Source organism: Lissotriton vulgaris, chromosome 2_1 (genome assembly GCF_964263255.1).
Source record: "Lissotriton vulgaris chromosome 2_1, aLisVul1.2, whole genome shotgun sequence".
Lineage (NCBI taxonomy): Eukaryota > Metazoa > Chordata > Amphibia > Caudata > Salamandridae > Lissotriton > Lissotriton vulgaris.
This window is the reverse complement of record NC_141687.1, coordinates 825,166,866-825,194,031: the sequence shown is the minus strand read 5'-3', so window position 1 is coordinate 825,194,031 and position 27,166 is coordinate 825,166,866. Positions and strand designations below refer to the sequence as shown.

Here is a 27,166-nt window from a genome sequence, read left to right as displayed (position 1 = left end):
GACAATATTTCTCCCCAGCATGCCGTGATGGAGACCCAGCTGTGGGCAATGAGGAGTGCCTGCATTTACGTACCTGAGAAAGCCGAGTGAGCTGTCCTTTTGCCATTTTCCTCTGACGAAGGAGCCGAAGTGCTCAGAAAATGATTATTAAAACTTAAATCTATCAGTACTGGTTGTAATATTTGAATAAAGAGGTATGTGTCAGATGATTCAATTGGATATTAAGTCCTGTTATAAATTACTAGTCACTAGGGGGTGGAATGGTTTGTGGGATGGGCAATACAGGGTCAACAAATGAATTTAGTTTTTGCAATGTGTCTTGTGGGGTTTTAAGAGTGATATAAGGACCTCGTTTTTTTAAAGATAATTAGCAATTATTGTATAGAATATTAAATCTTGGTGTTCATCCTGGGTAAGGGTTGTGGTTATTATTAGAATGGAGACAGGAAACCTTTATAAGGTTGGAGTGGGTGCAGGTTCAGAAGATAACTTGAATTGTCATGTACAGGTTACATGGAGAATGTTTTTGTTAAATGTGTTTTCAATTTATTGATTGGTGTGTATATATATTTTCTTTCAGCGCTGATGACGTCCGGTATAGAACTAAACGTGTAGGCTAAAAAGAATGTATGAATATGTAACACATTGATTCATCTGCAACAATTTTGGAATAAAAATTGGAATATTTTATTGGAACTTGGCTTGCTGACTGTTTGCTGAAGAAATACAATAATAAATAGTTGATATGGACATTACTATAAGACGTTCCTTTCCATTTATGTGGTTTCAGAAAAAATATTACCTTAATCCAACACAGACCATGAGAAGGAATCAAAACAATAGTGTCAGTTATTTCAGAAAACCCACATTAATCCCACAGTGGGAACAAATATGAAGCAAAGCTGGCTAAATAACAGCCAAACACTGGCCACTGAGGGACCCTCACTGAGACCACTGACGATGAAGCCCCCATGTCTCTAGTAGAACGTTGCCAACCAAACAAGGCTTACCCCAGCCAAAAACATCATATACCAAGGAGCTGGAGAATTTAATCCAGCAACTTACGGTGCACCTGCAGGAAGGCCACATCCCCACCCATGCTGTGCCAAAGGCTACACAAAATTGTCAGAGCAGAAAAAAGGAATCTGTCCACCAAGCATAAATAGGGATTTCCCTGCACATCCAGTAAATGGAAGTTCCTTTCCTTGGGGGACACAAGATCAGGGTGAAAAACAGGGAGCACCACCTCAGATTCCGTTTGAAACCTCATGGCTAATTTAAGGACAAATGCAGGACCTGTTCTAAGAATCAAGTTTTCAGGAACGATACATAAATAAGGAACCCAATTTAATAAAGAAAACCTCTTTAAAGATGTGTGGTACCAGAACATGGAAACCAAAATACAGTCTAACAAAATTGGGTCTAAAATATCCTTAAAGTAAATATTGACCCACTGGAGTTTATTATAGAAAATCTACACTTAATGGGATGATATTGTTGTAAGTTATATTTTGGACACTATGTTTACATCAGATGGTATGTTTGCTAACGATATTCTAACAAAGAACATTTGAGGACAACAATTTTAAAGAGTCCCTCATCTACACCCAATAGGTGTAGACTGTAGAACACAGGGCATTAAAGGTAAATTGCAAGTAGGAGATTCTCCCAGACAACTGTTTGAGAAGCTGATATGCAAAGAAATCAATTGGCTATACCTCTTCCCGTGGTTCCCCATATGCCCTGATAGCATCCCACTGAACCTCCAGCAAGGCAGGAGACAACCTCTAGGAAACACCAACCTGGAAAAATTGCAATGGCAGCACTTGGTTGAAGTCCTGTGTTACAATACTCCTCTCCGCACACCATTTCTTAAAGCATGGCCATTGATGGTCACATGTCTTTCTTGTCTGTGGTTGCCCTGAAAGCCTGTACAGTACAGGCAATATCCTCTGAAATACCCAGCATCTTAAGACTCATGTATTCAACTGCAATACAGAGAGACACATCCTCAAAAGATAAAACAGTGATAGAAGAGGAGACCGAAAAGGGAGGTGGAGATACAGGAGAATCAATATCGGAGCGAATGCCATCTGGCAGTGAGCAGCAAATCATGCTCTCTGAAGTCAAACAAAACCACTAGAATCATCCCCTGTATTACCTACGAACAAACACTAGCCAAAAGCTTGGGAAAAACTGGAAAAGGGAGGAAAGGGGGGAAAGTCAAACAGAAAGCCCTCCGACCAGGGGCAAGTTAACATATCAAGCCACCAGGTCCAGTTAACAATAACTTTGGGCCGAAAAATTGTGTAAAGGTATTGTCTGGCTTTGCAAACATGCTCACTGCTAGTTTGCCAAGCCTGGCTCATACCTTTAGGAACCCCCTATTGTAAGAGATAGACATCCTAGGACTAATGTAACACTCAGCTCAATAGGTGACACAACGCACTGTCCAATGTCAAAGATATTGATCTGTTAAGAGCCACATCCGAAGGACCACCTATCCTGACTTCTTGCACCTTGGGCCCCTGCCTAGCCACTTTGCCTTGGTGGTGGGGTTATCTGTCCTCAGAAGCACAGCCCTGTCATGAGCAAATTCTAGAAAAGCCTGCATCCTATTAGTACAAGTGACAGAGCTTTCCAGTTGGAGGAGTGAACCAGGATCCCCATCCCCCAAAAGCCTTGCGTTCAGAGAGATATTAAGGTTGCAGCCCAGCCTCTCCATAAAGCCAGAACACTGGTCTAGAAAACAGAGTGAGGGGAAACATAAGAAAACCCTTTTTGCAGGTGAATGGATATCAACCACAGTGCAACTCCATCACTACCTGAATCCTGCTGTATTTTTGGCAGGAATGCTGGTCCCATCAGAGGAAGATGTGCCAAGTCAGAGGATCCAAATGCAATTGACCCATTGTACAACACACAATGTGGAAGTCTGCACAGTGCGAAGCACACACACAGCATGACACTGATCCCTTCTAAAAGAGGGCCAGAACCCTCGCTCACCAGCTCTCCTTGCAATGCCTCCATCTCCTGATTGATGATAATTGCAAGGCCGGGAGAGATCTCACATGCACCTGACTGTGGTTGGCATGGTTCACAGGTAAGGAGATCTTCCCTACATCCATCTGGAACTGAACCCTTCTGAACTGCAGATCCTGGGTTCATTCCAACCTGGCTTTGGCTGAGCTGATAAGGAGCTTTTAGCAACCCAATAACGGACACACTACTTCCACATCCCCCACAATCTTCACCCTCGATAGAGAATGGGTTAACCAGTGTTCGAAGTACCAGTGAAGGTCAATCATTTTGCCATGACGAAGGCCCACGACTAGTGCAATTACTCTGGAAAATACTCATGGGTCAGAGTTTAGCACAAAGAAAGATCCTTGAGCTGGAAATGGAAGGACAGAGCCGCAAACAACCGGAATTGCCCACCCCTCCTTCAGATAGATGATGAACCAAAATCAGCCTAAAATCTTAAGCCCCAGGCATATGTGTGAATAAACCCCTCTACCCCCCTCTTTCAGGGGAAAAACAGAGCTCACACATTTGCCCAATGACTGTAATCAGATTTGGAGAGCCCCCGTGTGTCCTTGGACTGGATCAATGGACTGGTCAGCGGTCCAGAATCTGGAACCCTGGAACATGGAACACAAATCAATCTGAGGACACTTGCTTCATTTTTAGCATTCTGTTTTACATATTGCTCCTCTATTTATATGCACTTTAATTATATGTCAATATTATTGTATTTTTTAAGCAGTCAAGGACCCCCTGAGTAGGCTTTGTGGACCGCTAGGGGACCCCGGATCATAGTTTAAGAACTAATGTCTTAAAGGATCTGTAGGCCTCTGAGCCCTTTGATCCTGCTGTAAAGGGCAGAGCATGATTCCGGTTCTCTAGGGATGTGTGAGGGAGATCATCCAGCTGGGGCCCAAACTAGTTGCGGCCAGGGCCGAACTGGGAACCAAAACTGGCCCCGGCAAAGAGCTCAGCTTTCCCCCCTGTTTGTATGCTGAAAAAACAACCCTGTAACAAAAACGGCCCCCAGGGGTCCAAAATCGGCCCCCACCCTAGCGGCCTACCAGGGAAATGCCTGATGCCTGATACGGCCAGTCCGGCCCTGGTTGCGGTCCAGGAAAGGAAGATGAAAAAACACTGATTTTGAAGACCCTCTACTTTCCAATCATGGGTTAAAATCTGGTGTCGACCTTTAATGTAAGTGCACCAAAGTCTCAAAAGACACAACAGTAAAAAACTGTGATTGCAATGCAGTCCTGACAAGATGTTCAGGGCAAATCTCACGTGCTGGCAAGGCGAGGGGGAGAGAAATAGCCCAGAGTCAGAGTCGGGCCTTCCTTGTCCACTAAAGGTCTCCAAGGATCAGGAAGCACTGAGGCATCTGAGTCCTGCTCCTACTCTAGGAATGTCTACGATTAAGAAGAGACGGAAGAACTCAAGATGGCTTGTCTCTTTGTCCTTTGCCAATTGCTCAGCACAGCGATTCCCCTCCCAACAAGTATCAAAGTAAGGCCACAAGAGTAGGAATTCCTAGCAGAATCAAAGAACACAGCAAATCAACTCACCAGCTCTGCAATATGCAAAAGGTCAGCTTCTTCTCACACTCTGCCTCCATGTCTTACAGTGCCAAAACCACAGACCTGCACTATAAATCCCCAGCTTGAAAGCACCAAACCAAAACTTCACAGATGAAATAGAGGAGGAATCATATTGTTCTAGTAGTCCATCATTTGAAGTTGTCCCTCAAGTCAGCAATATCCCTTAGAAAAACGTGAATCATCCAGCTACAGCCTCAAGCAAGCAGCCCAACCAGGAACTGGAGGCAGCTCTGGAGTGGCACAAATACATCCTGTACGAACTAGCTATATTGCCAAGAGCGACATAGAAGAAGAAGAAGCGTGAGAGAGAGAAATATCCACTCCGCTCAACGACGTGCATGGATTATCTCTACCCATAAGCAACTGCATAAGTCTGCAAAAGGAGACAGAGAAAAGAAAGAAACAGGACACATTGTGGGTAAAGCCGTCCTTTATGGAGCTTTAATTTAGACTGGCTGAAAAAGGCGATAGAAGGAGGAGGAATTTTTTGCAAGGGAACAAATGTCCGCCAAGTGTACATGATTGATTCGTACACTGCCCCTGGCTCTGTGCTGGGTGGAGCTCACAAAGAAACCATGGAGATGCTGAGGAGGTGTAATCTTATGTTACTGTTGCATGGTAGCCTAAAGAGAGTACCTCCTTAATTAAGCCCTAATGTTCATTGGGCGACTCACAAATGTGGGTCATATGGCTCGTACAAACACAGCCATTGCCTCTTGAACACCCCCTTGCCCTTCAGTGACTCCCTCAGCATCCCCAAGACATCTAAAACAAAAACCGATGGATTGCTCTATAGTCAGTGTGCATCTTACCTCTTCAAATCTATATGCAATCATAGCAAATGCCTTAAAGATGGCATCGGTGGGGCCTGTGATGGTCACGATGCGCTCAGGGCAGTTCCCCTCGGAGATGTTGATGCGTGCTCCACTCTATAAGGGATTGAACAAGCATTAGCATCTATTTAAAGTAAATTGACACACAGTGCAGATCTTTCTCCACCATCTCTGCTAGACCAGAATTCTGGATGTGCCCTCTTTAGTGCATGTCACTCCAACCTTTCTTTGGAACTAAAAACCTTCCCCTTCCCCCTTTGTAATCATTATGCCTGATTTTTTTCTTTTAGCGCCCACCTTCGTTCTTCTGCATAAACTAGTTGGAAAGGGTGAAGTTTCGAATTCTAAAGCTAAGCAAACCCTTACTACAAATGTACCATTTTAAGTCGCAATTACCTTCAACTCCCCACAAGCCTCATGGAACTAGGGGCCATATGTATCATCAAACTATTTTGCATTTCCTAAATAGCGAATTTTAAGGAATCGCTATTTAGGAAATGCAAAATGGTATGTATGAACAAAATCGCTTTTTATTTGCGATTCCTTAAGCTTCCTTATTTGCAAATTGGCATTTTGCGAATTTGCAATTAAGGAATAATTTCCAATGCATTCCTATGGGCTAGGAGGCCCATAGGTTTGAATGCAAAATAATTCTCAGATTGCGAATTCGCAATTTGCTAATCGCAATTTGAGAATTATTGCAAGGGTGCAGGGGTGTCTCAAAGACACCCTGCTGCACCCCTGAAAAGAACATGTTTGTGCATATGGCGCACATACATGCCCTATGGGCATGTGTGTGCATCATATCCCACCTTTAAAAATGCCAAATTGTGCATTTCTGGAAGAATTCGCAAGTTACCATCAACTGAAAGTTAGTGGTAATTTGCGAATTCTTAAACAAAATTCGCAAGCTAAAATTGCTACATGCATAGCATTTAAGGAATCGCAAATTTGTGATTCCCTAAATGCTATTGAAAAATAAGGAATCGCACAAGTTTGCAATTCCTTATTTTGGGAATGTTTCATACATTCCAAAACGTGCAAAACGGCCGTTTGCGAGTCGCAAAGGCCGAAATTCTGCGAATTTCGGCCATTGTGATTCAAAAACGGCTTGATACATATGACCCTAGGTAATGACCAGGATGAGGGGAACACGCTAACTTGGTACTTCTTACAAAGTGGCTGACATCAGCAGAAAGGGCCTCAGGGCTATTTTAAGTTATTTTCATGACCGCAAGTCTGAGTCTTTCCTCTACACAAATATCATTGATGGCCCTGGTGGCACAGTCCAACGACCTATATATTAAATGGCTGCAGGTTTAATAAAACAATTTCACCACAGTAGTGGCCTACTAGCAAAGACTCGTCTGATGGCGTCCCTGCGCAGTAATGCTTACCTCCTCGCGCATCTTTTTCACTGTTTCTCCTTTCTGTAATAGACCAAAGGATCTGGGGTTAGAGAATGTTCTTTCTAGTACACATTTTTAGGTCTCGCGACCTATCGATGTGCGCAAGCGCATCGAGCGTAGCGAGAATTCATGTGGCGAAAACATCTTCAAACCAAAGGGCTTTCAGCCCCGCGGTTTTCATGAAGTTCACGTGAACATGCACGCGCATCGCATGCAAGCCCAGCCTCTCCCGCCCCCATCCGGCATCAGGCTTCTCCTCCCCTAGCAGCACTCCTCCCACACCAGCAACTCCCCCCTCCCACACCAGCACCTCCCCTTTCTCTCCACGCAATCACAGCCTCCCCCTCCCACACCAGCACCTCCCCCCTCCCACACCAGCACCTCCCCTCTCTTTCCACGCAATCACAGCCTCCCCCTCCCACACCAGCACCTCCCCCCTCCCACACCAGCACCTCCCCTCTCTCTCCACGCAATCACAGCCTCCCCCTCCCACACCAGCACCTCCCCTCTCTCTCCACGCAATCACAGCCATGCTGCACTGCCGAGCCTGGGCTTTTCCAGCTCTTCCCTCCCACTCTCTCACTCTCCCGCCCCAACCCGACTTGTTCTTGTTCTGAACTGCAGATGTACGAAGCGCGAGCCAACTGCACAGAAAGAGCCAGTCTCTTTGAATAACAGTCAAAAAGAGCCACAAATGAAAAACAGATCCCTTGAGTCATCTGATCACGTGCAGACGAATGACCGCTTTGGTTTCAATGACCTCGCTTTTTTTTTTTTGGTTCTTGTTTGTGCGTAAATATTTGAAACACAACAATGAAGCAATGGGAAATGGGGGAGAATTCATGTGCTCCATCGGATAGTCAAACCACCGCTTTTTTCCGTGGCGTTTTCTTCGAGTGCATGTACAGGCACGCGCATTTGGCCCATACACTTTCATGGCCATCTGTTCCTGTTCCTAATGGCCCTCCCCCCTCCCCCAGCACAGAGCGCGCATCGCGGCCGCACAGCACATCAAAGGGCTTCTCCCAGCGTGTGCTGTGCGGCTTCTCCTCCCCTAATTATGTGGCCGGCCGTACTTGTGTTTCCTGGCCGCTTCCCGGCCGATCAACTTGTATCAGTTTGCTTACATTACCATGGTTTAAGGCACACATAATTTCCTGTATCATGCCTTGCACTCCCTACCTTCTCGGGACATTCTCTGCACTTGTAATCATAGCAAACAAGGCTACTTTCGGATCAGCTATGGTCAGACAGCTATCTTCTTCGCTGTCCTTGTTTTCGACGTTTTATGTTCTCTTCCTAAGCCTTACATCAGTGACGGCCCTTCGCTAGCCTTGCACACCAAAGCCTGTGATGTCACTTATATCACAGTTGCTTGAACTACATTACCTACCCATGCCACCTGAATTTGGCACACATTTTATATTCTCTTGCTGGACATCTCATGCCGTATTGTTATTTTTACTCCTCAATTTCCACACCTGGCATTAGTTTCTTTTCATGCCTTGCACCATTTTGTCATGCTTTACTCTACTCATGCCTTGCAAGCCCTGAACCTATTATCTTCTCTACCCAATCTTTCCACCTGATATCTTCACATGCCATATACCTGTATTCTCCTCCTATGCATATGCACCCGTTATCGTCTCTCACATCAGGAAGGTTTTGTTTCCCATGCCTGCTCCTTGTATCAATCTCATGCTCTGCACCTGAAATGTCACATCAAAGGCTCTGTGCCACTTTCACCCACACAGCAACACTTACAGACACACAACGCCACTCACACCCACGCAAGCCCACTATCATCCATGCAACACCACACTCAACCACGCAACGCCACCCACCCAAGCAACACCACTCACACACGCAACGCCACTCATCCACGCAACCCCACTCATACTCATCCACGCAACCCCACTCATCCACGCAACGCCACTCATCCACGCAACGCCACTCACCCAAGCAACACCACTCACACACGCAACACAACTCACCCACGCAACGCCACTCACACACGCAACGCCACTCACCCACGCAACGCCACTCACACACACTACGCCACTCACACACACTACGCCAGTCACACACGCAATGCCACTCACACACGCAACGCCACTCACACACGCAACGCCACTCACACACGCAACGCCACTCACACACGCAACGCCACTCACACACGCAACGCCACTCACAAAACCAATAGCTCCAACTTTCCTACTGCGAGACCTATTGGCAACGCCAGTGCTTGTTTAAATTATACAATTGAATGTCCACTTCTAGAGAGCAGTGCCCATAAACCCAAGAACCACTGGCAAATCTGAATGTTTGGTTTTAATTTGCTAGCACAGGTAATATGGGAATTTTGAAGCTAGATACATTTAAGAAATTAAAGTTGCTTTATATTGAAAGCACCCTTGCCGTCAATACAGTCATGTGTTTTTTTTCCGTCTATGTCTTAAAAAAGTTGGGGAGTTTTTCCTATGACTTTAGTTTCCAGGACATAAAAATAGGGCCTACAAAGATGGCTTCCTTGCCACGTGACCCTTACTTGATATAGAGACAAAGGGAGGACAACTGTAAAAGCAGTTGGGCCTTCAAGTTTGACTACGGAATTCCCGTTGCTCATACACATGGTAAACATATCTGCGACATTCAAGTCCCAGCTCTGGTTCGCCTTCTGTAACACGGTGGGCTTTCAGCGCACATGTAATTTTGCCATGAGTGCTAAGGTCAAAATTTTTGTTTAATCGTCAAAAACTTGCTGTGAAAAATGCAGGGCAATGGAGCTTTTCCATCTCAACAGTTTAGTCAATATATTAAAGTCCAGTTGGCATTCAAAGGACCGCTCCAAAAAGCCCAGAAAAAGAGACAGATCTATTTTGCAGCCTTCTTCACAGTACTGAATATGACCATGTGGTCTGGCCCAGCGTGGTCGTTGGGAAGATAATGGACCCTCATCCCCTCAAATCCTGCCTTGTTCAAGAATAACATTATCTGACCGCCTTAAAATCAACTTTTAGAATCAATTTCCGGTCTGGGACACATTTCAGGGTTGCTTTGTTGAAATGGGTGAGGTTGCAGAATGTACAGTGTCCCTGCCCACGCAGCCAAACCTCACTGCCCAATCCTCAATGGTTCACTCACCTTTCCAATGATGCTCCCAACTTCCTGTTGAGAAAAAAAGAAAAAGAAACAAGTGAGACTGAATAATGTACAAAGATCACGTATACTGTGAGACTGAAGATCTCCTGTCCTGTCACACAGCCAAAACAACACGCCGGAGTCCAGCAATCCCTAATCTAGTTCTTTCACACTCCTGTGAGAGTGAAGAAACAGACCATGGTTTGAATAATATGGTGATACAGGGAAGGACATGTGAAAGGTACTGCCATGCCTGCTTTTCCTAAATCATAAAGAAGTTAGTGGTGCATTCTGCCAAAGGATGTCACAGATTATGCATTAAAAATGGGTTTCATGCATCAAAATTTAAAATAATATGATGTTGTCTCACAAGCAAGCCCCTCTGAAGGCAGGAATTGAAAAATTGTTTCCTCTGACAAAATACATATTTTGAAGCATTTTTGGATTCTACTGGAGGTTTATCACACTTTGTTAGGATTAGTATCCAAAATGGAAGTGGATTCCAGGGGAAATGGCACTCGAGGATTTAGAGAAGACAGATGGACACAACTTCCTCTGCCTCTTGGAGCACTCTTTCTAGTGAGTTGCTTGCCCAAATTAAAGATGCTCTAAATTTGAGACATTGTAAACATTGTGAATGTCATTGTTTATTTTGCCAGGTTCATTATTTACCAATATCACTCATTTAATTAATTTGTTTTAAATGGTGAAGATTCTGGAAAAACTGCAAAACTTACGTTTTTACAGGCGAATTGTTGTGGGGATAATCTCACACCAATTTTCTCTTAACCAGAAATGACACTCACAGAAAATGTTTTTCAAATGCAAAGTTGAAAAATTTGCTCATTTGTGAAGTGGCAAATGTTGTCACCTTGGCCACAATTGTCAGAAGAATAATAATTTTGCACACCTTGTCCAAAATGCCCAAGATGTCAACCAATTAAAGAAACAGTTTCTTCGCTACAAGAAGCACATACGCATTTATCCATCAAAATGCATTGTCGCATCTAGTCATCCATTCAATGTGTTCAAAAGAAAGGCTTTTTAACATTCCACCCTAGATGAAGCAGGCGTACACTTTATTAACCTTTAGCTATCATATTCGAAGCTCGGTAAAACCATTCATTTACCCTGGGAACATGCAGCTACTCCCTGGGGCCAACCAAGGGTTTGTGGGTTGGATAAATAATGCCGCAGTCCCTGCTCTTTTTCAGGGACTGTGCTTCGTCTGCAAAATATATTTTATAAATTTATAAAGGGGGGTTGTCATTTTTATTATTAATGAAGAGCTAGGTATCACCCACATGCTACTAGAAGGCGGCAGATGATGTGTATTCTCTTTCAGTGAAGAGCATTTCACAGAGATATGTCCTGGACCGAGAAAGAGGGATGAAGGGGGTAATGAATCTCGATAGACTAAAGCATTTTTAGGTTCCAGCCTGTATATGCATGCGCTAGTGCTTGTGTTTCGTTTGTGAGACACTATTATTTAGACAAAGGGCTCGGAGCCCTCCCTTTGCTTGTCATTTGTTGGCTGCAGCGTCCCTCTTCTTTCAGCCTACTTAATGGGCCAGTGCTGGCCAAACGTCACTTCCTATCTTTTCAGTGGAGCAGGGACCAAGCACAGATTGATTCAACTAACTCGGCAATGCAGCGCACGCATGGTAAATTGTTTTATTTAATGTGATGTGATGGTTAATAGCTGTGTTATTACTGGCTGCACTGGAGGGGGCAATGGGTGATGCAAGCTGCAGTGACCTCCTGACGAGCGCCGTGGCACCTATTGTTTTACAAATTAAGCACTGGCTTTACCAGTTCCTCGGCATTATGAAGTGATATGTAGATACTGCAATAGTGAGATCCACTTCTTTAAATAGAATCACAAATCCAACAACGTTAATAAATCAAACCAGATTTGTCAGTTTATCCACTCGATACAAAGCCTTCGGTGTTTCCTCATATCCGTGGCTACTTTCCAAAGGATTTACCAATCTGGACAATCTCGTGTAAAGCAAGATTCTTAATCTATATTTTAACAATAAACACTACTTAATACCATGATTAGTTTACACTTTTCAAATAGAAATATTCAGTCGGCATGCCTGCCAAAACGGTCTAGTAATTAGTTCATTTGTAGCTTTTAGTACAAAACTTTTTTCCGTTAAGGTTTGACTCGAGAGTCCGTCATGAAGGCACACATGAGTTAAAATAAAGAAAGAATAGAAAAGGAAAAGCACTTTTTTAGCATGCCAGTCACAAGGTTGCTGGAGGCACACATCAGAGTTTAGAATAGATCAAGTCGTCCATTCATCTAATGACAGTATACCAGCGACCAGCGACCAGGCAATGTAAAATAAACGCCCTCTGACGATTTCTATTTTCTACATTGAATTTATTCCCCTGGAATGAATTTAAAGAACTTGCGAAACGGTGTACATGGTATATGAAACAGAGTCTGCCAAACCCTTATGTTTTGTCATGTGAAGCTTGATTATTCTTGGGTAATGCTCGCAAACTCACACATTTGTCTCCCAGACTTAACAAGCATTGGCAAAGCCAACAAGTATCCTCTTTGCTAGATCTATTCGATTTGTCTTTTTTTTTGCCATGTTGTAAGCAGAGCAGCTACTGTGATGCATGCCTGAAAGTTAAAAAAGTAAGTAATAAAGTGCTACGACTACGACTGTAGTCAATACTAGTGCAGTGATCATGCTTTTTTTTACTTTCTACTTTGAAGCACAGCAGGAGAGACCTACTGGCTTTGCAATGCTTGTTTACACAGCATTATCAACCGAGGTTGCTTCAAATGGCTAGCATAAAATGAAGTATCTGTTGTCTTCTCCACTTGAGGGCTGTCTTGCCAAGTTGTTGTCCTGTAGGAGTGAAAGTGCTAATTTTGGAGATTACGTGCTCCGACCACATTTATTTGTTGTTGTTTTATCCATTCAGTCGTAACTGACTCTTGTTGATTCAATGGATAAAATTCCTCAAATTGTCTTGGTCGATAACAGAATGCTTTAGGTCTTGAAGATTTTAATTTGTCTCATTATTGACTGTGTTCAACCACTGTGAACTGGGTCTTTTTCTTTTCTATTTTCCTTCCATCATTCCCAACACAATGTTGTTTCCAAGGAGTCTTCCCTATTCGTTATTTGGGCAAATTATTTAAGCTTAGTTTTTTTCATGAACAATTGTTACAAAAGTTCCGGCTTGATCTGCTCAAGTATTGATTGATTTGCTCTTCTAGAAGTTCATGGGATATGGAAATGCCTTCGGCAACACCATAGTTCGAAGGAGCCAACTCTTCGATGATCATTAGGTCTCGCGTGGCGTCGCAGCGCAAAGCGCTGCTTCCCTAGGTGAGATTTATTGTGAATGAGGAGTTTCAGAAAAGGGCGTTAAGCCCGGCCCTCATTTCCATTGGCTGGCTTAACTGTTTATGCTAAATCGTGGCCTGCCATTGGAAATTAGGGTTTTTGGGTGATGCCTTTTCACCTCCGATCGGACTGGGTCGCCTGCTTTGCTGCTGTCGCAATCTTTATGGGGCCATGTGTTTCGAAACACATGGCCCCATAAAGACAAGAGAACCCCATGCTCCAGCTGCAGCGCGGTTCTCTTTCACTTTTGGACCACGCTTGTTACTTGTTGTTTACAGTCTAGTAGTAAACATACTGTGTCTGCTGGTGCATGTGCTCTCAAGCCCAGCCTCTCTCACTCCTGCAATGCTGGAGCAGCGCAGGAGCTGTTTTTTTTCCCTGCCCGGTGTCCTTGTAGCACACATCCGGTCCCAGCATAGGACGAGGAGCGGGCAGATCTCACTCCCCAGGTGAAGCCCTTGTTGTTGCAGCCCTCTAGGACGCGCCCAGAAGGATCAGGAACTGCAGACCACTGAGGTGTACCCTTGTGCCCCGAGGACCCACCACCCAGCTGCCCCTTCTTATCGCTGGGCTTGAAGGTACCCATGGCTTCTTGGGGGTAGCACAAAGACACACAAGCTATAGTTTAATTTTAATTACCTTGTGGGAACTGAGGAGGGAAGGCGCACTCTGTTAACGCATGAGAGGCACCGAGGATTGGCAAAGAAACCCATACCATGCAAGAAGCTATGGATGTTTTCAGGAGTGTTTCTTCTTATCTAGTGCAAAGTGCATGTTGTGTCTCGGCACTGTATTCTAATGAAAGTGTTGTACCGCGGTTTGATCCTTTGGCAATGCGCATGTGTTGAGCACAGAGCATGTACCCGGTGGGGAGGGCTGAGCACACTGTACTGTACCCCTTGACACCTGGGCCCAACATTACCCCAGTTATCACACTTCAGTGGTTATCAGGTGGTGTAAAATCCTTTGCTTTCCCATAAGGACGCAGATGGTGCGTTGCCTGACCAATGAGAAGGCTTGGAATCTGCGTATATGGCGAAGGAACATTGAGAGAAGCTGCGCCTCTCGTGAGTGGCTGAGAGCCACAAGGCCTCCTTTCGTTTTAGACTTTTCCTGCAGGAAGCAAGGCCTCCACTCAAACCCAAGCCGCGTTATGTATCCTGCTTTGAGTTACCAACTTTGTCATGTAATCCACTTGGTACTTCTTATCAACTTCGGAAGGAAGAAAAATTAGCAGATGTCCGGGCTTCATGTTACATATGGTTGCCTATGTCTTCATTTCATTAGTACACTATGTATTGGAGTCCTGGGATTTAATTTGGTAACAAAGTGTATTCTGGGAGTTGCTTTTGTTAAATCTAAGGAATGACACACTTGAAAACAATTATTTGAAAAAGAAAAGGTCGGGACTTGAAATATAAGTGAGGCTGGATTGGCAAAGCTTGGGGTAGTTGTGCCAGCTTCCGATATGATGACTGAGGAGTAAATTACAAATGACTATCTAAAGGTGGGTGGATCTCACATGCGTGGCTCCGGCTCAGATTGAGGTGAGGCCGGTCTGGGAGCCTAAAGCAGCCTAGGCAAGAATATTCAAAGCAGCCCTGCGTTCTCGTTCTCTCCCTCTCCCTCTACCCTGTAATTACCATGGGAAGCTGAAGTGAGTGACATGGGTGCTAGGAACAGCTCTGTCTGGAGAAAAGAGCCTCCAGAGGCACCAGCCAACAGCAGAGATGGTAGCCCGGGCCCGCTCAAGGTCCTCTTGGACTACTGAGCCAAGAACGAGCCGGTCCTTCATGTGACCTCTGCTGTTACGGCTCCCAACTAATAACGCCTGCGCACTGTGGGCGCAGAGTCAAAGTCTGCAGCTGACCTCCAGGTCCCCCTCAGACTTGTCTTTGGGTAATGGCATGTATTCAGTTAACTCAATGCCCTCGTGCATCTCCTCAAATCATTCAACACAAATGGGAGAGAGAAAGACAGACTCATCTAATGGCTGAAGTGCAGAAAATGAAACCAGGAAGCTTGGATCAATCTCAACTTCTCCACTTGACCAAATTGTGTAATCCTAAGCAATTACTTTAATTAGGCCTGGGCACAATTTAAACTTTGTTTGCGTAGTTGATGGAGGGAGCTGCCGGGTTGAGCTCCGGGTCTAGGGATCACATATCTTGTGTAAATCCTGACCGGAGTAACCCCCCCGATCACCCCTGTTGGAACGCCACAACAAGCAGCAGCTCCGACGGAGGTAATGCCAGACTCCCGAACTCTGGAACCCCCGCGAACACGGAGATAGACGCAACGGGGCAGGCTCGGCCAGCCCGGGAGTCCTGGTCCCATGCCCACAGGAGCCCCCACCTCGGCAGGGTGACCGGAGCACCCCCCCTGCCTCACCGCAGCCCGAAACAGAAAGTGGGCACGAAGTCCCACACTCACCTGAGAAGGCGAAATGAAGTAAGGTGACTCTAGGTGGCAGCGGAGGTGTCCGCAGCTTCAGAGGGACCGCAAGCTGCGCCAATGACCCACATGAATCCAGCAAAACGTCGCAGCTGACGCGCCGACCTCGAAGTAAAGGACCCGTTATAAGCAAAGCGCGGACCACAGCGTCGGAGCTGCGTCACGCTCCACTGCTCCGGAGCTGCCTGATCCCATCATGGCCGCCCGCCAGCCAAAACCAGCTAAAATACTCAGTCCCCTAAGCTAAAAAGACCTAAATCGATGCCTGCATGGGGTCAAGGTGAGCTCACCCCTGAGGCAACACTGAGGAACGCCCAAATCAAAAGACTCTGTAAAATTCAAGACCCAGCTCACCAAGGAGGCCGTCTGACTTCAAAATGGCCGCCATTCAGAGTCTCTAACTCTGAACTCTGTTATCAAGGAGACAGGGTCAGCGGTGCAACGGTGCCCCACCTCAACATCTAGACGACCGGAGAATCCCCACCCCCCTCCTGGGGCTGGAGGGACCACCCCCAGCGGAGAGAGAGGGAGGCGCTCCAACAAGTCACCCCACAGAATGGCCACCACTCAAAGTCAGTAACTTCCAAAGTCAGGAGACCGGGACCCAGCCTCACCGGTGCCCCCCCCCCCCCACACAAATAGACAGGAGTGGCCCCCACCGCCACAAACTAGAGGGGCGCAGGGAAGGAGCTGCCTGGATGAGCCTCGGGCCTGGAAGCACTGCAAATGTCAGGGATTGCCCATCCAGAATAATCCCCTGGTGACCCGTCAACACCAGGTTAGTGGGGTCCCTCATCATGCCTCAAAGCCTCAACTGAAGGCCTCTCACCCTTGGATCACCACCCTCCCACCTCATGAGCGGTCTCCAGTCCTCACCTCTAACTCCCCCACCCTGTCAATCAGCTTCCCCCGGGACAACACTTTCTCTCCTTCACACAAGTGGGCCGCACATAAGGACCCCCTAGCCAATAGCCCACGCTATGAGGGAGACTCCACCGCCTACTACCCCACTGCACACCACGTCGAGCAGCACACCCTTCACGGCTCTCTCCCCATTTCTCACGCCAGAGGAACCCCACCCCTCCCACCCAGCAAAGATGCCCCCGGCCACACAATTGGACACCTATTCTGGTCCTACACCTAATTACCTGACACCCACGGTCAGAATGCCTTTGTGATAACTTTCCCCCACAAACTCTCCTTCAAAGCAAAAAAACACTTTAAACACAAAACAATCAGGCAACATCCCGAAAAACTAATTGTAGACACACACCACTGCCCATCTAGAGGGCAATGTAAAATGGACTTTATCTTCTACACTGACAGGATCGAATCCTGGGTCACCACCTTCATCTCTCACCTCCTCGTTTCCAAAACCACCATCGCAGCCCATAGCCGTAAACGAACTATCTCTCTCTTGAAACACCAGAGCCTTTCCGGGTACATCTCCATCACCATTTTTGAGAACGGCACCTTCCTAATTCAGGCAAAGAATGAGAACCTCGAGTTCTTCGACTCCCTTTTCCCCGCACTCAAAAAGGCCTCATCCCACAACACACACTATTCGCGGACCCCCCCCACAGGAGGTCTCCAACAATCACCAAGCCATCAAACCCTGCTCGCACACTCTCCCAGAGCCCACCCCCATCAGACCGTGACTCCACCCACCCCGCATCCCCTTCAACTTCCCCTATCGTTCAACCCTGCCCCCCAATCCATCCCAGCCAGCCTCCCAGAGCCGAACCTCTCTCCCAACCACAGTGGACTCACAGCCCCCCCACCCCCACCAGCCCGATCGCATCCAGAGCACAGACATCCACCCAAAGAGAACCCCGTCTCCCAGGCAAAACCGATCCACAGTCCCCCCCTCCGACAACCTCATCGTAACTAGAGCACAGCCACCCTCATAGAGAGGAACACCACTCCCAACCACAACGGGGACACAACGCCCCCCCCTTTCATCCCCACCGCAGGTGGACATTAACCCTGAACCTGCACCCACGCTTCCCCTGAACCCCTCTAGAAGCAACATGTCATACAGCCCCTCCCCCTCAGAGCCCAGCTCCTCATATCCTTCCCCCCTCTCCCCCTCTAATAAGCTGACCCATCGCCTCAACCTTCTGGAAGCGCAACCCAAAATCCTGGTCTGTGGCCTGAATGAAACCTTATCCTCCCTAGCAAAATTCCGTCTGCCCACCCAACAGTACGTAGCTCCCCGCTTCTCATCCCAAACGAGAAGGAATGAATCACCGCCCCCCAACCAGCCCCCCCGTTACCCCCAGATCTCGCCCGTCACCCTCCAAAACATGGACTAATCCCCGAGCAGATAGGCCTAGAAGAACAAATCCCAACCTCTCCCCTCAGGAAGCGACCATCCCACAATCCCCTATTCTAAGTCCGCACTTAGCTCACAGACTATGATTCCTCCCACCCTAGCACAAGTCCCGCGGTTAACCCCGCTCCAAAACCCTCGATCCAAGTTATCACTGGAGTGGGCAGGGACCATCCTCCCCGGAGAGCCACCAGACCCACCCTAGCACAGGTCCCGCCAATGAACTCCACTCCAAAATCCTTGATCCAAGTTATTACTGGAGTGGGTAGGGACCATCTTCCCCGGAGAGCCACCAGACCCCCAGCGCACTTATCCTCCGTAACTAGAGCCCAATCCAGCAACTCGAAACCCAAAGAAGAACCCTCCATTAATTGCATGCTCATTAACAGTAGATCAGCCTCTAAACATGCAACTGAAATAGCAGAAGCCATCCTCTCCCATGACCTAGATGGGGCTTTCATCACGGAAACATGGCTCAACACCCTGTCCTACCCCAACACGGACATGTTGGTGCCGCCCGGATTCTCAATTATCCACAAAGATAGACACAAACAGAGATGCGGTGGCAAAGCATCATTCACAAAAGTGATCTCTCCATCTCAGAATGCTCCCTGTGCCTCTATAACTCCTTTGAATGCCTGTCGATCAACATCAAATCGCTCAAGAACAGGTCGCTTCGCTGTCATCTCCTAAACCACCCTCCAGGCAACTCCAACGAATTTGGATCACAGCTCTCGGACCTGATCCCCCAATTCGCACTCAGTAACAACAACTTTATAATTCTGGGCGACCTCAACTTAAGATGGAATGAACCAAAAAAACCTGCATCCAATCTCTCAATAGCCTCATGCTAGAACACGGGATGACCCAACACTGCTCAGAAGAAACTCACCACAGAGAAGCGATCCTGGATGCAATCATCTCGGACAAAAACACTAACACTCATCCCTGTGGATTGGTCAGACCACCACATCATACTTTTCCACATCAACCTACCGGCCTTATCTCAACCCTTTGCAGGCCCCTCCCAAATGGGTCAGGAACACAACCCGAGTCCCCCAGGCCGCACTAGAAGAAGGGCTAAGCACGCTCCTCTCAACCATGACGGAGCACCTCTCAACCACAGAACTCGCCTCCCTTCACCATTCCAACATGACGCACACTCTGGATCTTCCGGCGCCCCTGAAACTAAAAAAAACCCAGAAGCACCCCTCCAGGTCTTGGTTCACCACCGACATCAATGAAGAAAGAAGACACCTCAGAACCCAAGAAAGAATGTGGAGGAACAAGCCCTCCTCGCTCCACGCGACCAACTCAAGGCAGCACGCAGAAACTACAATATTAACATTAGGAATAAAAAGACAACGTTCTTCTGCTTCGCCTTAGACAATGCAAAAAAACGCCCCTAAGAACTCTTTAACATCATCAGGAACCAAACATCTAAACCGATGACAACCAACATAGTGGCGTCCAAAGATCACTGCGACAATTTTGCCAACTTTTTCAGTGAAAAGATCGCCAAAATTGATATCTCTCTCAGCTCAATCCCCACCACGTCCGCGGGGACCGCATGGCAAGCAACAGACGGCTCCACCCCAGGGAACATACCTACTCACTGGTCCTCCTTCCGCCTCATCCAAGAAGAAGAGACAGTCAATTTGATCGCCTCCACTAAACCCTCATCCCACTCCCTAGATCAGCTGCCCTTGAGCCTGGCTAAAGACCTGAAGCTGACCCTAGCCCATATTTGGTGCAAGATCATCAATAGTTCACTGAGCTCTGGAATCATTCCAGACTGCCTCAAAGTAGGGCAAGTCACGCCGTTACTAAAAAAACCCGGGCTCGACACTGAGGACATGAACAACTTCAGACCGGTATCGGACCTTCCTCTTTTGTCCAAAACCCTAGAAAGATGTGTTCTTCGACAGCTCACCCAACACCTTGAGAATATCGAGCTACCAGACCCTCATCAATCAGGATTCAGGAAGGGATGCAGCACCGAAACCGCAATCTTAAACGTCTTAGACGATCTTCACAAGTCACTTGAATCGGACCAATGCAGCATTCTCATTCTCCTAGATTTATCGGCCCCGTTCGACACAGTTGATCACACCCTCCTCCTCAAAGTCCTCCAGGAAAGAGCAGGCATTGAAATGACGGTACTAAACTGGTTCTCCTCCTTCCTTCACAACCGCAGGCAAAGAATAAAAATCAATAACGTCGAATCGGACCCCCTTCCCGTCATCAGAGGAGTTCCACAAGGGTCAGTACTTTCTCCCCAACTTTTCAACATCTACATGGAACCCACCACCACAATTCTCAGGAACTCCAACATCCCCTTCCACCTCTATGCAGACGACACACAACTTTATCTGGACACCACCTCGATTACAGACATACACAGACTAAATGTCACGCTCAAAGAGATCCAACACTGGCTCTCAGAGAACCACCTTAAACTCAACCAATAGAAAACAGAAGTTCTCCTCATCTCTAAAAGAGATGAAAACCCCCAAATCGAAGAATGGCTCAAAGCCATTGACGCCCTTAATGGAGCCCTTGCGCCAACGGACTCGGTGAAATCTCTAGGCATTACCCTTGACCCCAAACTGGACATGAAAAAACACATTGCAAAGACCGCCAAAAGCGCGTTCCTTAATCTGAAACTGCTATACAAAATAAGGCCCTTCCTCCCCCCGAAAGATCTTAAACAAGTCACCCAAGCACTGGTGCTCTCTAGAATTGACTATGGAATCGCAACCCTCACCGGAACAGCAAAATCCCACCTAAGGTCCCTGACCTCTACCCTCAATGCCGCAGCAAGAATGGTCACAGGAACTAAGACATTCAAACACATTTCCCCGGCACTCAAGGAACTGAAGTGGCTCCCCATTGATCAACGAGCCAGCTTCCGTACAGCCTGTCTCAGGCACAAATCCCGGCACATAGGTAAACCAGAATACCTGGCCGCCAAACTCAAAAAGACTGGCCAGACCAGGAACCTCAGAAGCTCCAACATGCTTCTACTCATCCCACTGAAATCTCGTAAACACAAAACCGCAAATAAATCCTTTGCAGGTAATGCACCCAAGGTCTGGAACTCCATTCCCCCCCACATCAGAATGACCACCTCCTTCCCAAAATTCAAGATCCTACTCAAAGCCCTCTTCCTAGAGCAGTCCCGACCGTAACGAGAAACCCACAAATGACTTTGGGAAGTGCAACTAACTCCTCTTCCTGCTACCCCTCAGCCCGAAGATCGGCACTGTAATTTTGTTTCCTAATGCTTTAAGTTGGTAAATTGCAGTTGTTTGTCTGTGCCAAAAACTGCTCATAATTGTACCTGTTGTGCAGCGCTCTGATACCCCCGGGTCCAGCTAGCGCTATACAAAACTTCTAAATAAATAATAATAATAATACTTTTAGAATAGTTTGTTATGGTAAATTACAACATTACTCCTTTTAGCATAATAATTGCACCATTTTTTTGTAACAATTTACCTCAAACATGCCATTCACAATAAAATATATCTCTAACTCTTGGGACCCACAGACTGCAAGCAGCTGTTGTTCATATTGCTTTCTTTTTTGCATTTTTTTAGCATATAATGTGCAATGCGCATTTTGCACCCAAATATACTCTATCTCTATCTCTTCCTACTCTCTCCCCCTCCCTGAGGTGGACAAATTGCTCATCAGCTTAGAAACTGACGCCGGTGCCCTTACGCTCCTCCTCTTATACCGGCCCCCACACCCTATGTCATCGTTTTCTACCATTATGAGTGAACAGTTGTCCAATTTATTAACGCAGCACTCCAGCTTCGCCCTTTTCGGCAACCTGAACTACTGGTTCAATGACACCAACGCTGGCCCCCATGCTATCGAGCTCTTCGAAACTCTCAATAGCTTGAATCTGACCCAACAGGTCACCCTACCCACTCACATCAAGGGCCATATCCTTGACCAGATCTGGACCCTTAATCTGGCTCTGTCCCAGCCAGCTATATCCCCTTGCGTCTGGTCAGACCATTACCTAGTTGACACCACTATCACTGTCGTTGGCAGGACTCTTGCCCCTTTGATGGCTGGTGGTTCCTCACGAAAATGGAGCACATATGACTCCCAGGGCTTTCTCACGACCCTGGCCGATACTCGCCCAGTCATCAACCCCACAGATAACATCGACGTAGTAGAAAGTGACATCGGCTCCTGGCTGAAGACGGCCAGTGACCAGTTCGCCTCCCTAACTAAATTTCCCCGCACTAGGCATCACAACTCCCACAGGTGATTCTCTGATGACCTTAAACAATACAAACTGAAAGTGCCCAAGCTGGAACGGATCTGGAGACGCGATTATTCCAACTCAGCCAGACTGTCTTACACGGCTGCGCGCAGAGAATACAAAACTGCCATCACCCTAGCCAAATCAGAACACTTCTCCAATAGGCTCTCGTCTGCGGTCAACAAATCAAAGGAGGTGTTCAAAGTCATGAATGAACTTACCACAGACGACAGAACCCTCCCAGCCCAGAACCCCACCCAAGAGACATGCGATGCTCTCAACCTTTTTTTTGTGGAAAAGATCATAAAAATCAAGAACTCTATCCCCCCACCACCCCAGTCACTCCCCTCGGACACCTCCCTCAATAACCCCCTGACCTTTACTACATTCCCTGCCCTGAACCCCACTTCATTAGCGGAACTCGCTACCCGGGTCAAATCAGGCTCCCCAAATGACTGCTGTCCGCCATCGGTCTTGCGGAATGTCTGCCTCAATTTACCTGACTGTATTTTACCCCTGCTGAATGGCTCACTCAGCAGCGGTACCGTTCCTAGATCTTTCAAGGAGGCCATCCTAGTGCCCCTCCTCAAGAAACCTGGTACGGACCCCCTGGAACCATCCAATTATTGTCCCATCTCCCTCCTCCCTTACTTTTCCAAATTAATGGAGGCCCACATCACTCGATGCCTTTCAAATTTTATTGAAACCTCTTGCCACCTTGAGCCCAACCAAGCCGGCTTCAGACCTGCCCACTCTACTGAGGCCGTCATTCTGGCAGTCCTGGACACACTGAGGAGTAACGCGGAGGCGGGGATCCCCCAAGCCCTCGTACTCCTGGACCTGTCGGCCGCGTTCGACACGGTGGACCATAACATCCTCCTCCACCGTGTCGGACAGGCAGGCATCCAGGGCACCGCTCTTTAGTGGGTCGCGTCCTTCCTGACTGGAAGAACACAGGCCGTTCGCCTGGGCCCCTATACTGCAGCAAAAACTTCCACGACCTGTGGAGTCCTCAAGGCTCCTCCCTCTCGCCACTGCTGTTCAACCTGTACCTCCGGCCCTTGATTCACTCACTTCAGAACTGGGACATTATTGTATACAACTACGCCGATGACCTGCAGATTGTCTTCCCACTCAATTCACCTCATGCCATTAACACGTTTCACACCGTCATGATCCACATCCAACACTGGATGAACTTGAATCAACTGAAGCTAAATCCTGGGAAAACCAAGCTCCTCCTCCCTGGATCCAGCCCTGCACACTGGGGCCCACAGTTCTGGCCCTCCGAGCTAGGTCCCCCCCCAGTCCCGGTCAAATCAGTAAAAAGTCTAGGTGTGATTATCGACACCGAACTATCCCTCAAAGCTCAAGTGGGTGCTGTCATCTCATCCTGTATGCACCAGCTCCAGAAGATCCGCAAAGTCAGCCACTTACTGCCATCCGTCGCACTGAAGTAGTGTGGCTCACTGGTTAGAGGCGGCAGACCCGAGAGCAGAGGACGGCCCGGGACCAGGGTTCGATTCCCGGCGCGGCAGGTTTCTGGACCAGGGTCAGCGGACTCGATAATTCTCTCGCCTCGGTGCCCACTCTGATCAGCGATCACACTCGGCAACTCTGGGCATTAGCTTGCCTCATCTTCACTAACGGCCCCACCAGACCGCCGGGGATGCCTGGTCTCACCCTGGAGATACCCATTAAGGGACCATCTCTCAGGGAAGCCAGGAAGGGTTTCGCAGCGGTCGAAGCGCCTTGGGACCCTACGGGTAAGTAGTGCGCTATATAAATGCCTATACATACATACATACATACTTACCCAGGTTGTCATCTCTCTGGTACTATCCCGTCTGGATTTCTCCAACTCCCTTTACTACGGTCTCCCACAATCACTGCTGCACCGCCTTCAGGCAAATCGGCAAAACCTCTGCTTCACAGACTGCACTGGCTACCAATAGGTCAAAGGGCAGCCTTCAAGGTGGGCTGCCTCACATTCAAAGCCCTCCACTGCACCGGTCCCACGTTTCCCAAACTCTAATCATCCCACATCGACCTACGCGCAACCTCCAATCAGCTCATCTTCATTTGCTAGTCACCCCCAAAGCTAAAACCAAGAAATTCGGTGGTCGTCGCTTCTCCCACCTGGCTCCCGGTTTTTGGAATCTCCTCCCTCTTTCCATCAAATCCAGCCCTTCCCTCCTGAATTTCAGAAAATCGCTCAAAACTCACCTCTTCCCTCCCCTTGGTTAAACTCTGCCACTCATACCTTACCCTCACTCACTCTGTCTCCAAGCGCCAGGAAACCTTTGGTATCAGCGCGCTATATAAGTTGCACTTAACATAACATAACATATAGCGCTAAATAATAGATTTGCATTTCACATAATTTCGCTATTTTTTTCAGCGTAATTACACAAATCGTGCACATTTCGTTCACCCTTTTATTTCACTGTGCCTCCTTTTCCGCTTCCTAAATTCCAAAGTCAGCTGCTCAGGTGGTTAGACTACATTTTCCCCTGTTTATTGCTCTAAAAGTGTCCCTTCACAGATCTCTGCAGCATTTGCATAAACCCTCTAAGGTATTCCCTTTACTGCAAGAGGCATCACTTTGCTCTCTGCCCTCATTCTTAGAAAATGTGCTGAACTGATTAAGAGATCTAACATTTGCACAGAAGTACTAACAAGGCACAGAATGTGCTGACATTATGAATTGACAGCGTAGTTGTAGAAGCTAATTGGGCACAGCCGTCAAGCTTCCGGCCAAGCAGGGCACGTGCTGGGAACGTTAACTCCAACCGTTTATAAACTTGTTTGGCAAAATGTAATTGTGTCACGTGAGCACTCCATGGCAACATCTACACCGCAAGGGAATCTACAGAGATGATAACTCGCCAAGCTCTGGCATCTGAAACTCGGTGTTGATTTGGTGAGTCGAGGAACAGTTATACTCTCTGCTCTCTCTTACAGGCAGGCCTGCTTCCCGCCACAACCATGCAGCGTTTTCTCAACCGTTCACGCTTTGAAATGCTCCTGAGTACCGGTTACACCTATGAGCAGCATCCCTAGGTCACTGTGACAGGTTCTGTGCTAGTTCCAAACTGTTTTGAAGATGGCGGATGCTTTCATTGAGAGCTGGCTGGCCTGGCTGGCACAGGTGGCCGCTGGTTCCAGTCCATGACTAAACTTCATTATATCTTCAATCTGTCCTTGTGCTTCACTACAGTATCTTGATAGGACCCCGTTTACGAGTCAGCTATCGTCTCTGTGGCGGGGGGATACCGGGCCAGAATAAACAATATCAGACAATATCTCCCTATGAGATAATAAAGGTTATAGGTTATGTTGCATGGGATGGGGAATAAAATGTTCAACCTGGAATACTGGATCCAATTCCTCATGTTTAACCCCTTCCGGGGGAAATACCATGGCCAAACCTGCGGACATTTATCATTTGCTTGGAAGAGTTGGTAAATGTTGCAGTGGTTTTTCTTTTGCCCTTATAAAGGGAACAAGCATTGAAAATGTAATAGGTATCGCCTTTCATTAAGTTAAAGCCATTTGCTTTGCTATACAATACCATTAGCACAACTGTGAGCACAAAGTGAATGAGAACACGTAGCTAGTAGATTAATGCACCTAATAAACTGTACCTTTATTCTTTCAAACAAATTGGTGTGGTCTCACTTACTGGGAACTAGGTGGGTGACTGCTTTGGAGTACAACTGCCAAGAAGAAATATGCAGGCCAGGGCCGTAGTTGATTTGTCCACACCGGAGACCACATCCAGCCTCCTAATGAAGATTTTAAAAAGTGGCTTCTACAAGATTGGGGAGAAATCCATGACCCTATTTGTGGCCTGAACAAGAACAGCCTCCCTCAGCCTGGACATAAATAGTCCTCTTTTTAAACCTTGATGCTCTCCAGGAACTCCTTGTAAAAATGGTATAGAAGTTTTTTTGCATTAATATTATTTATGCATTAGTAATGATTTGAAGGATATAGATCTGTACTCAAATTTACACGTATACATTTATTCGATGTTAATGCCTTTCAAACAATTTGTCTATGACCTGTTAAAGTCTATTTTTCTGTCTTATGCAAACTAGGCCTTACTTAGGCCTCAACACCATCTTGTTCAAAATTGATGTCTCACCCTGCATGTTCATTGTTAATTATTTCTGCTGCACGCAGCCAAGCAAAGCTATGTTTCTTTATTCCTGGATGACGTTGTTCTCGAAAAAGATTTTCTAAGATGTACTCAGTATTGTATTTTCCCAAGGTTTCTTCTGCATGCTTGTTGTGTTGTATTGCATTAATTCACAATAGTTGATTGTTGCTTTGTAACTACTTTGTTCTGCCATCTCTGAATGACATTAGCAAAGAATGGGCTGATTCAATATTCCTTTAGTGGGATAGTACTTAGGTTGTATGCTCTGATTTGCTGAAATTGTATTTTTCCTATATAAATGCTCAAATTTTAGAGTGAGCGAGAGACTTTTCCAATGCTACTCAGAGATGCTGTCTCATTTCATACTGATGTTGCTGCTCATTGGGACTTGGAATATTTTTTGATTTACCTTACTGTTCTGTATTGCCCTAATGCTGAGTGTCTTCGTGGGAATTTCTTTACGCAGATGCACTTTAAAATGTATATTGCACCTTTTGACTTTTGTAAAAAAATCTTTCTAAAATGTATAATTCTGCTATACAGTTCTCTTA

General features: G+C 46.8%; 1 protein-coding gene across 3 annotated transcripts in view; it reads right to left on the bottom strand.

Moving 5' to 3' along the window:
- PCBP3 (poly(rC) binding protein 3) overlaps positions 1-27,166 on the bottom strand; it is a 118,181-nt gene that overhangs the window by 86,333 nt on the left and 4,682 nt on the right. For 2 of the 3 annotated variants that reach the window (XM_086958705.1, XM_086958706.1), the window contains exons 1-2: positions 6,853-6,881; positions 5,435-5,551 (exon numbers count right to left, since the gene is read on the bottom strand). In XM_086958705.1, coding sequence (XP_086814831.1) covers positions 5,435-5,551; positions 6,853-6,864 — 129 coding nt within the window. In that variant the 5' untranslated portion in view covers positions 6,865-6,881. Of the gene's footprint in view, positions 1-5,434; positions 5,552-6,852; positions 6,886-10,008; positions 10,033-27,166 lie in introns of those variants that run through there. The other variant, XM_086958707.1, reaches the window with a different exon arrangement.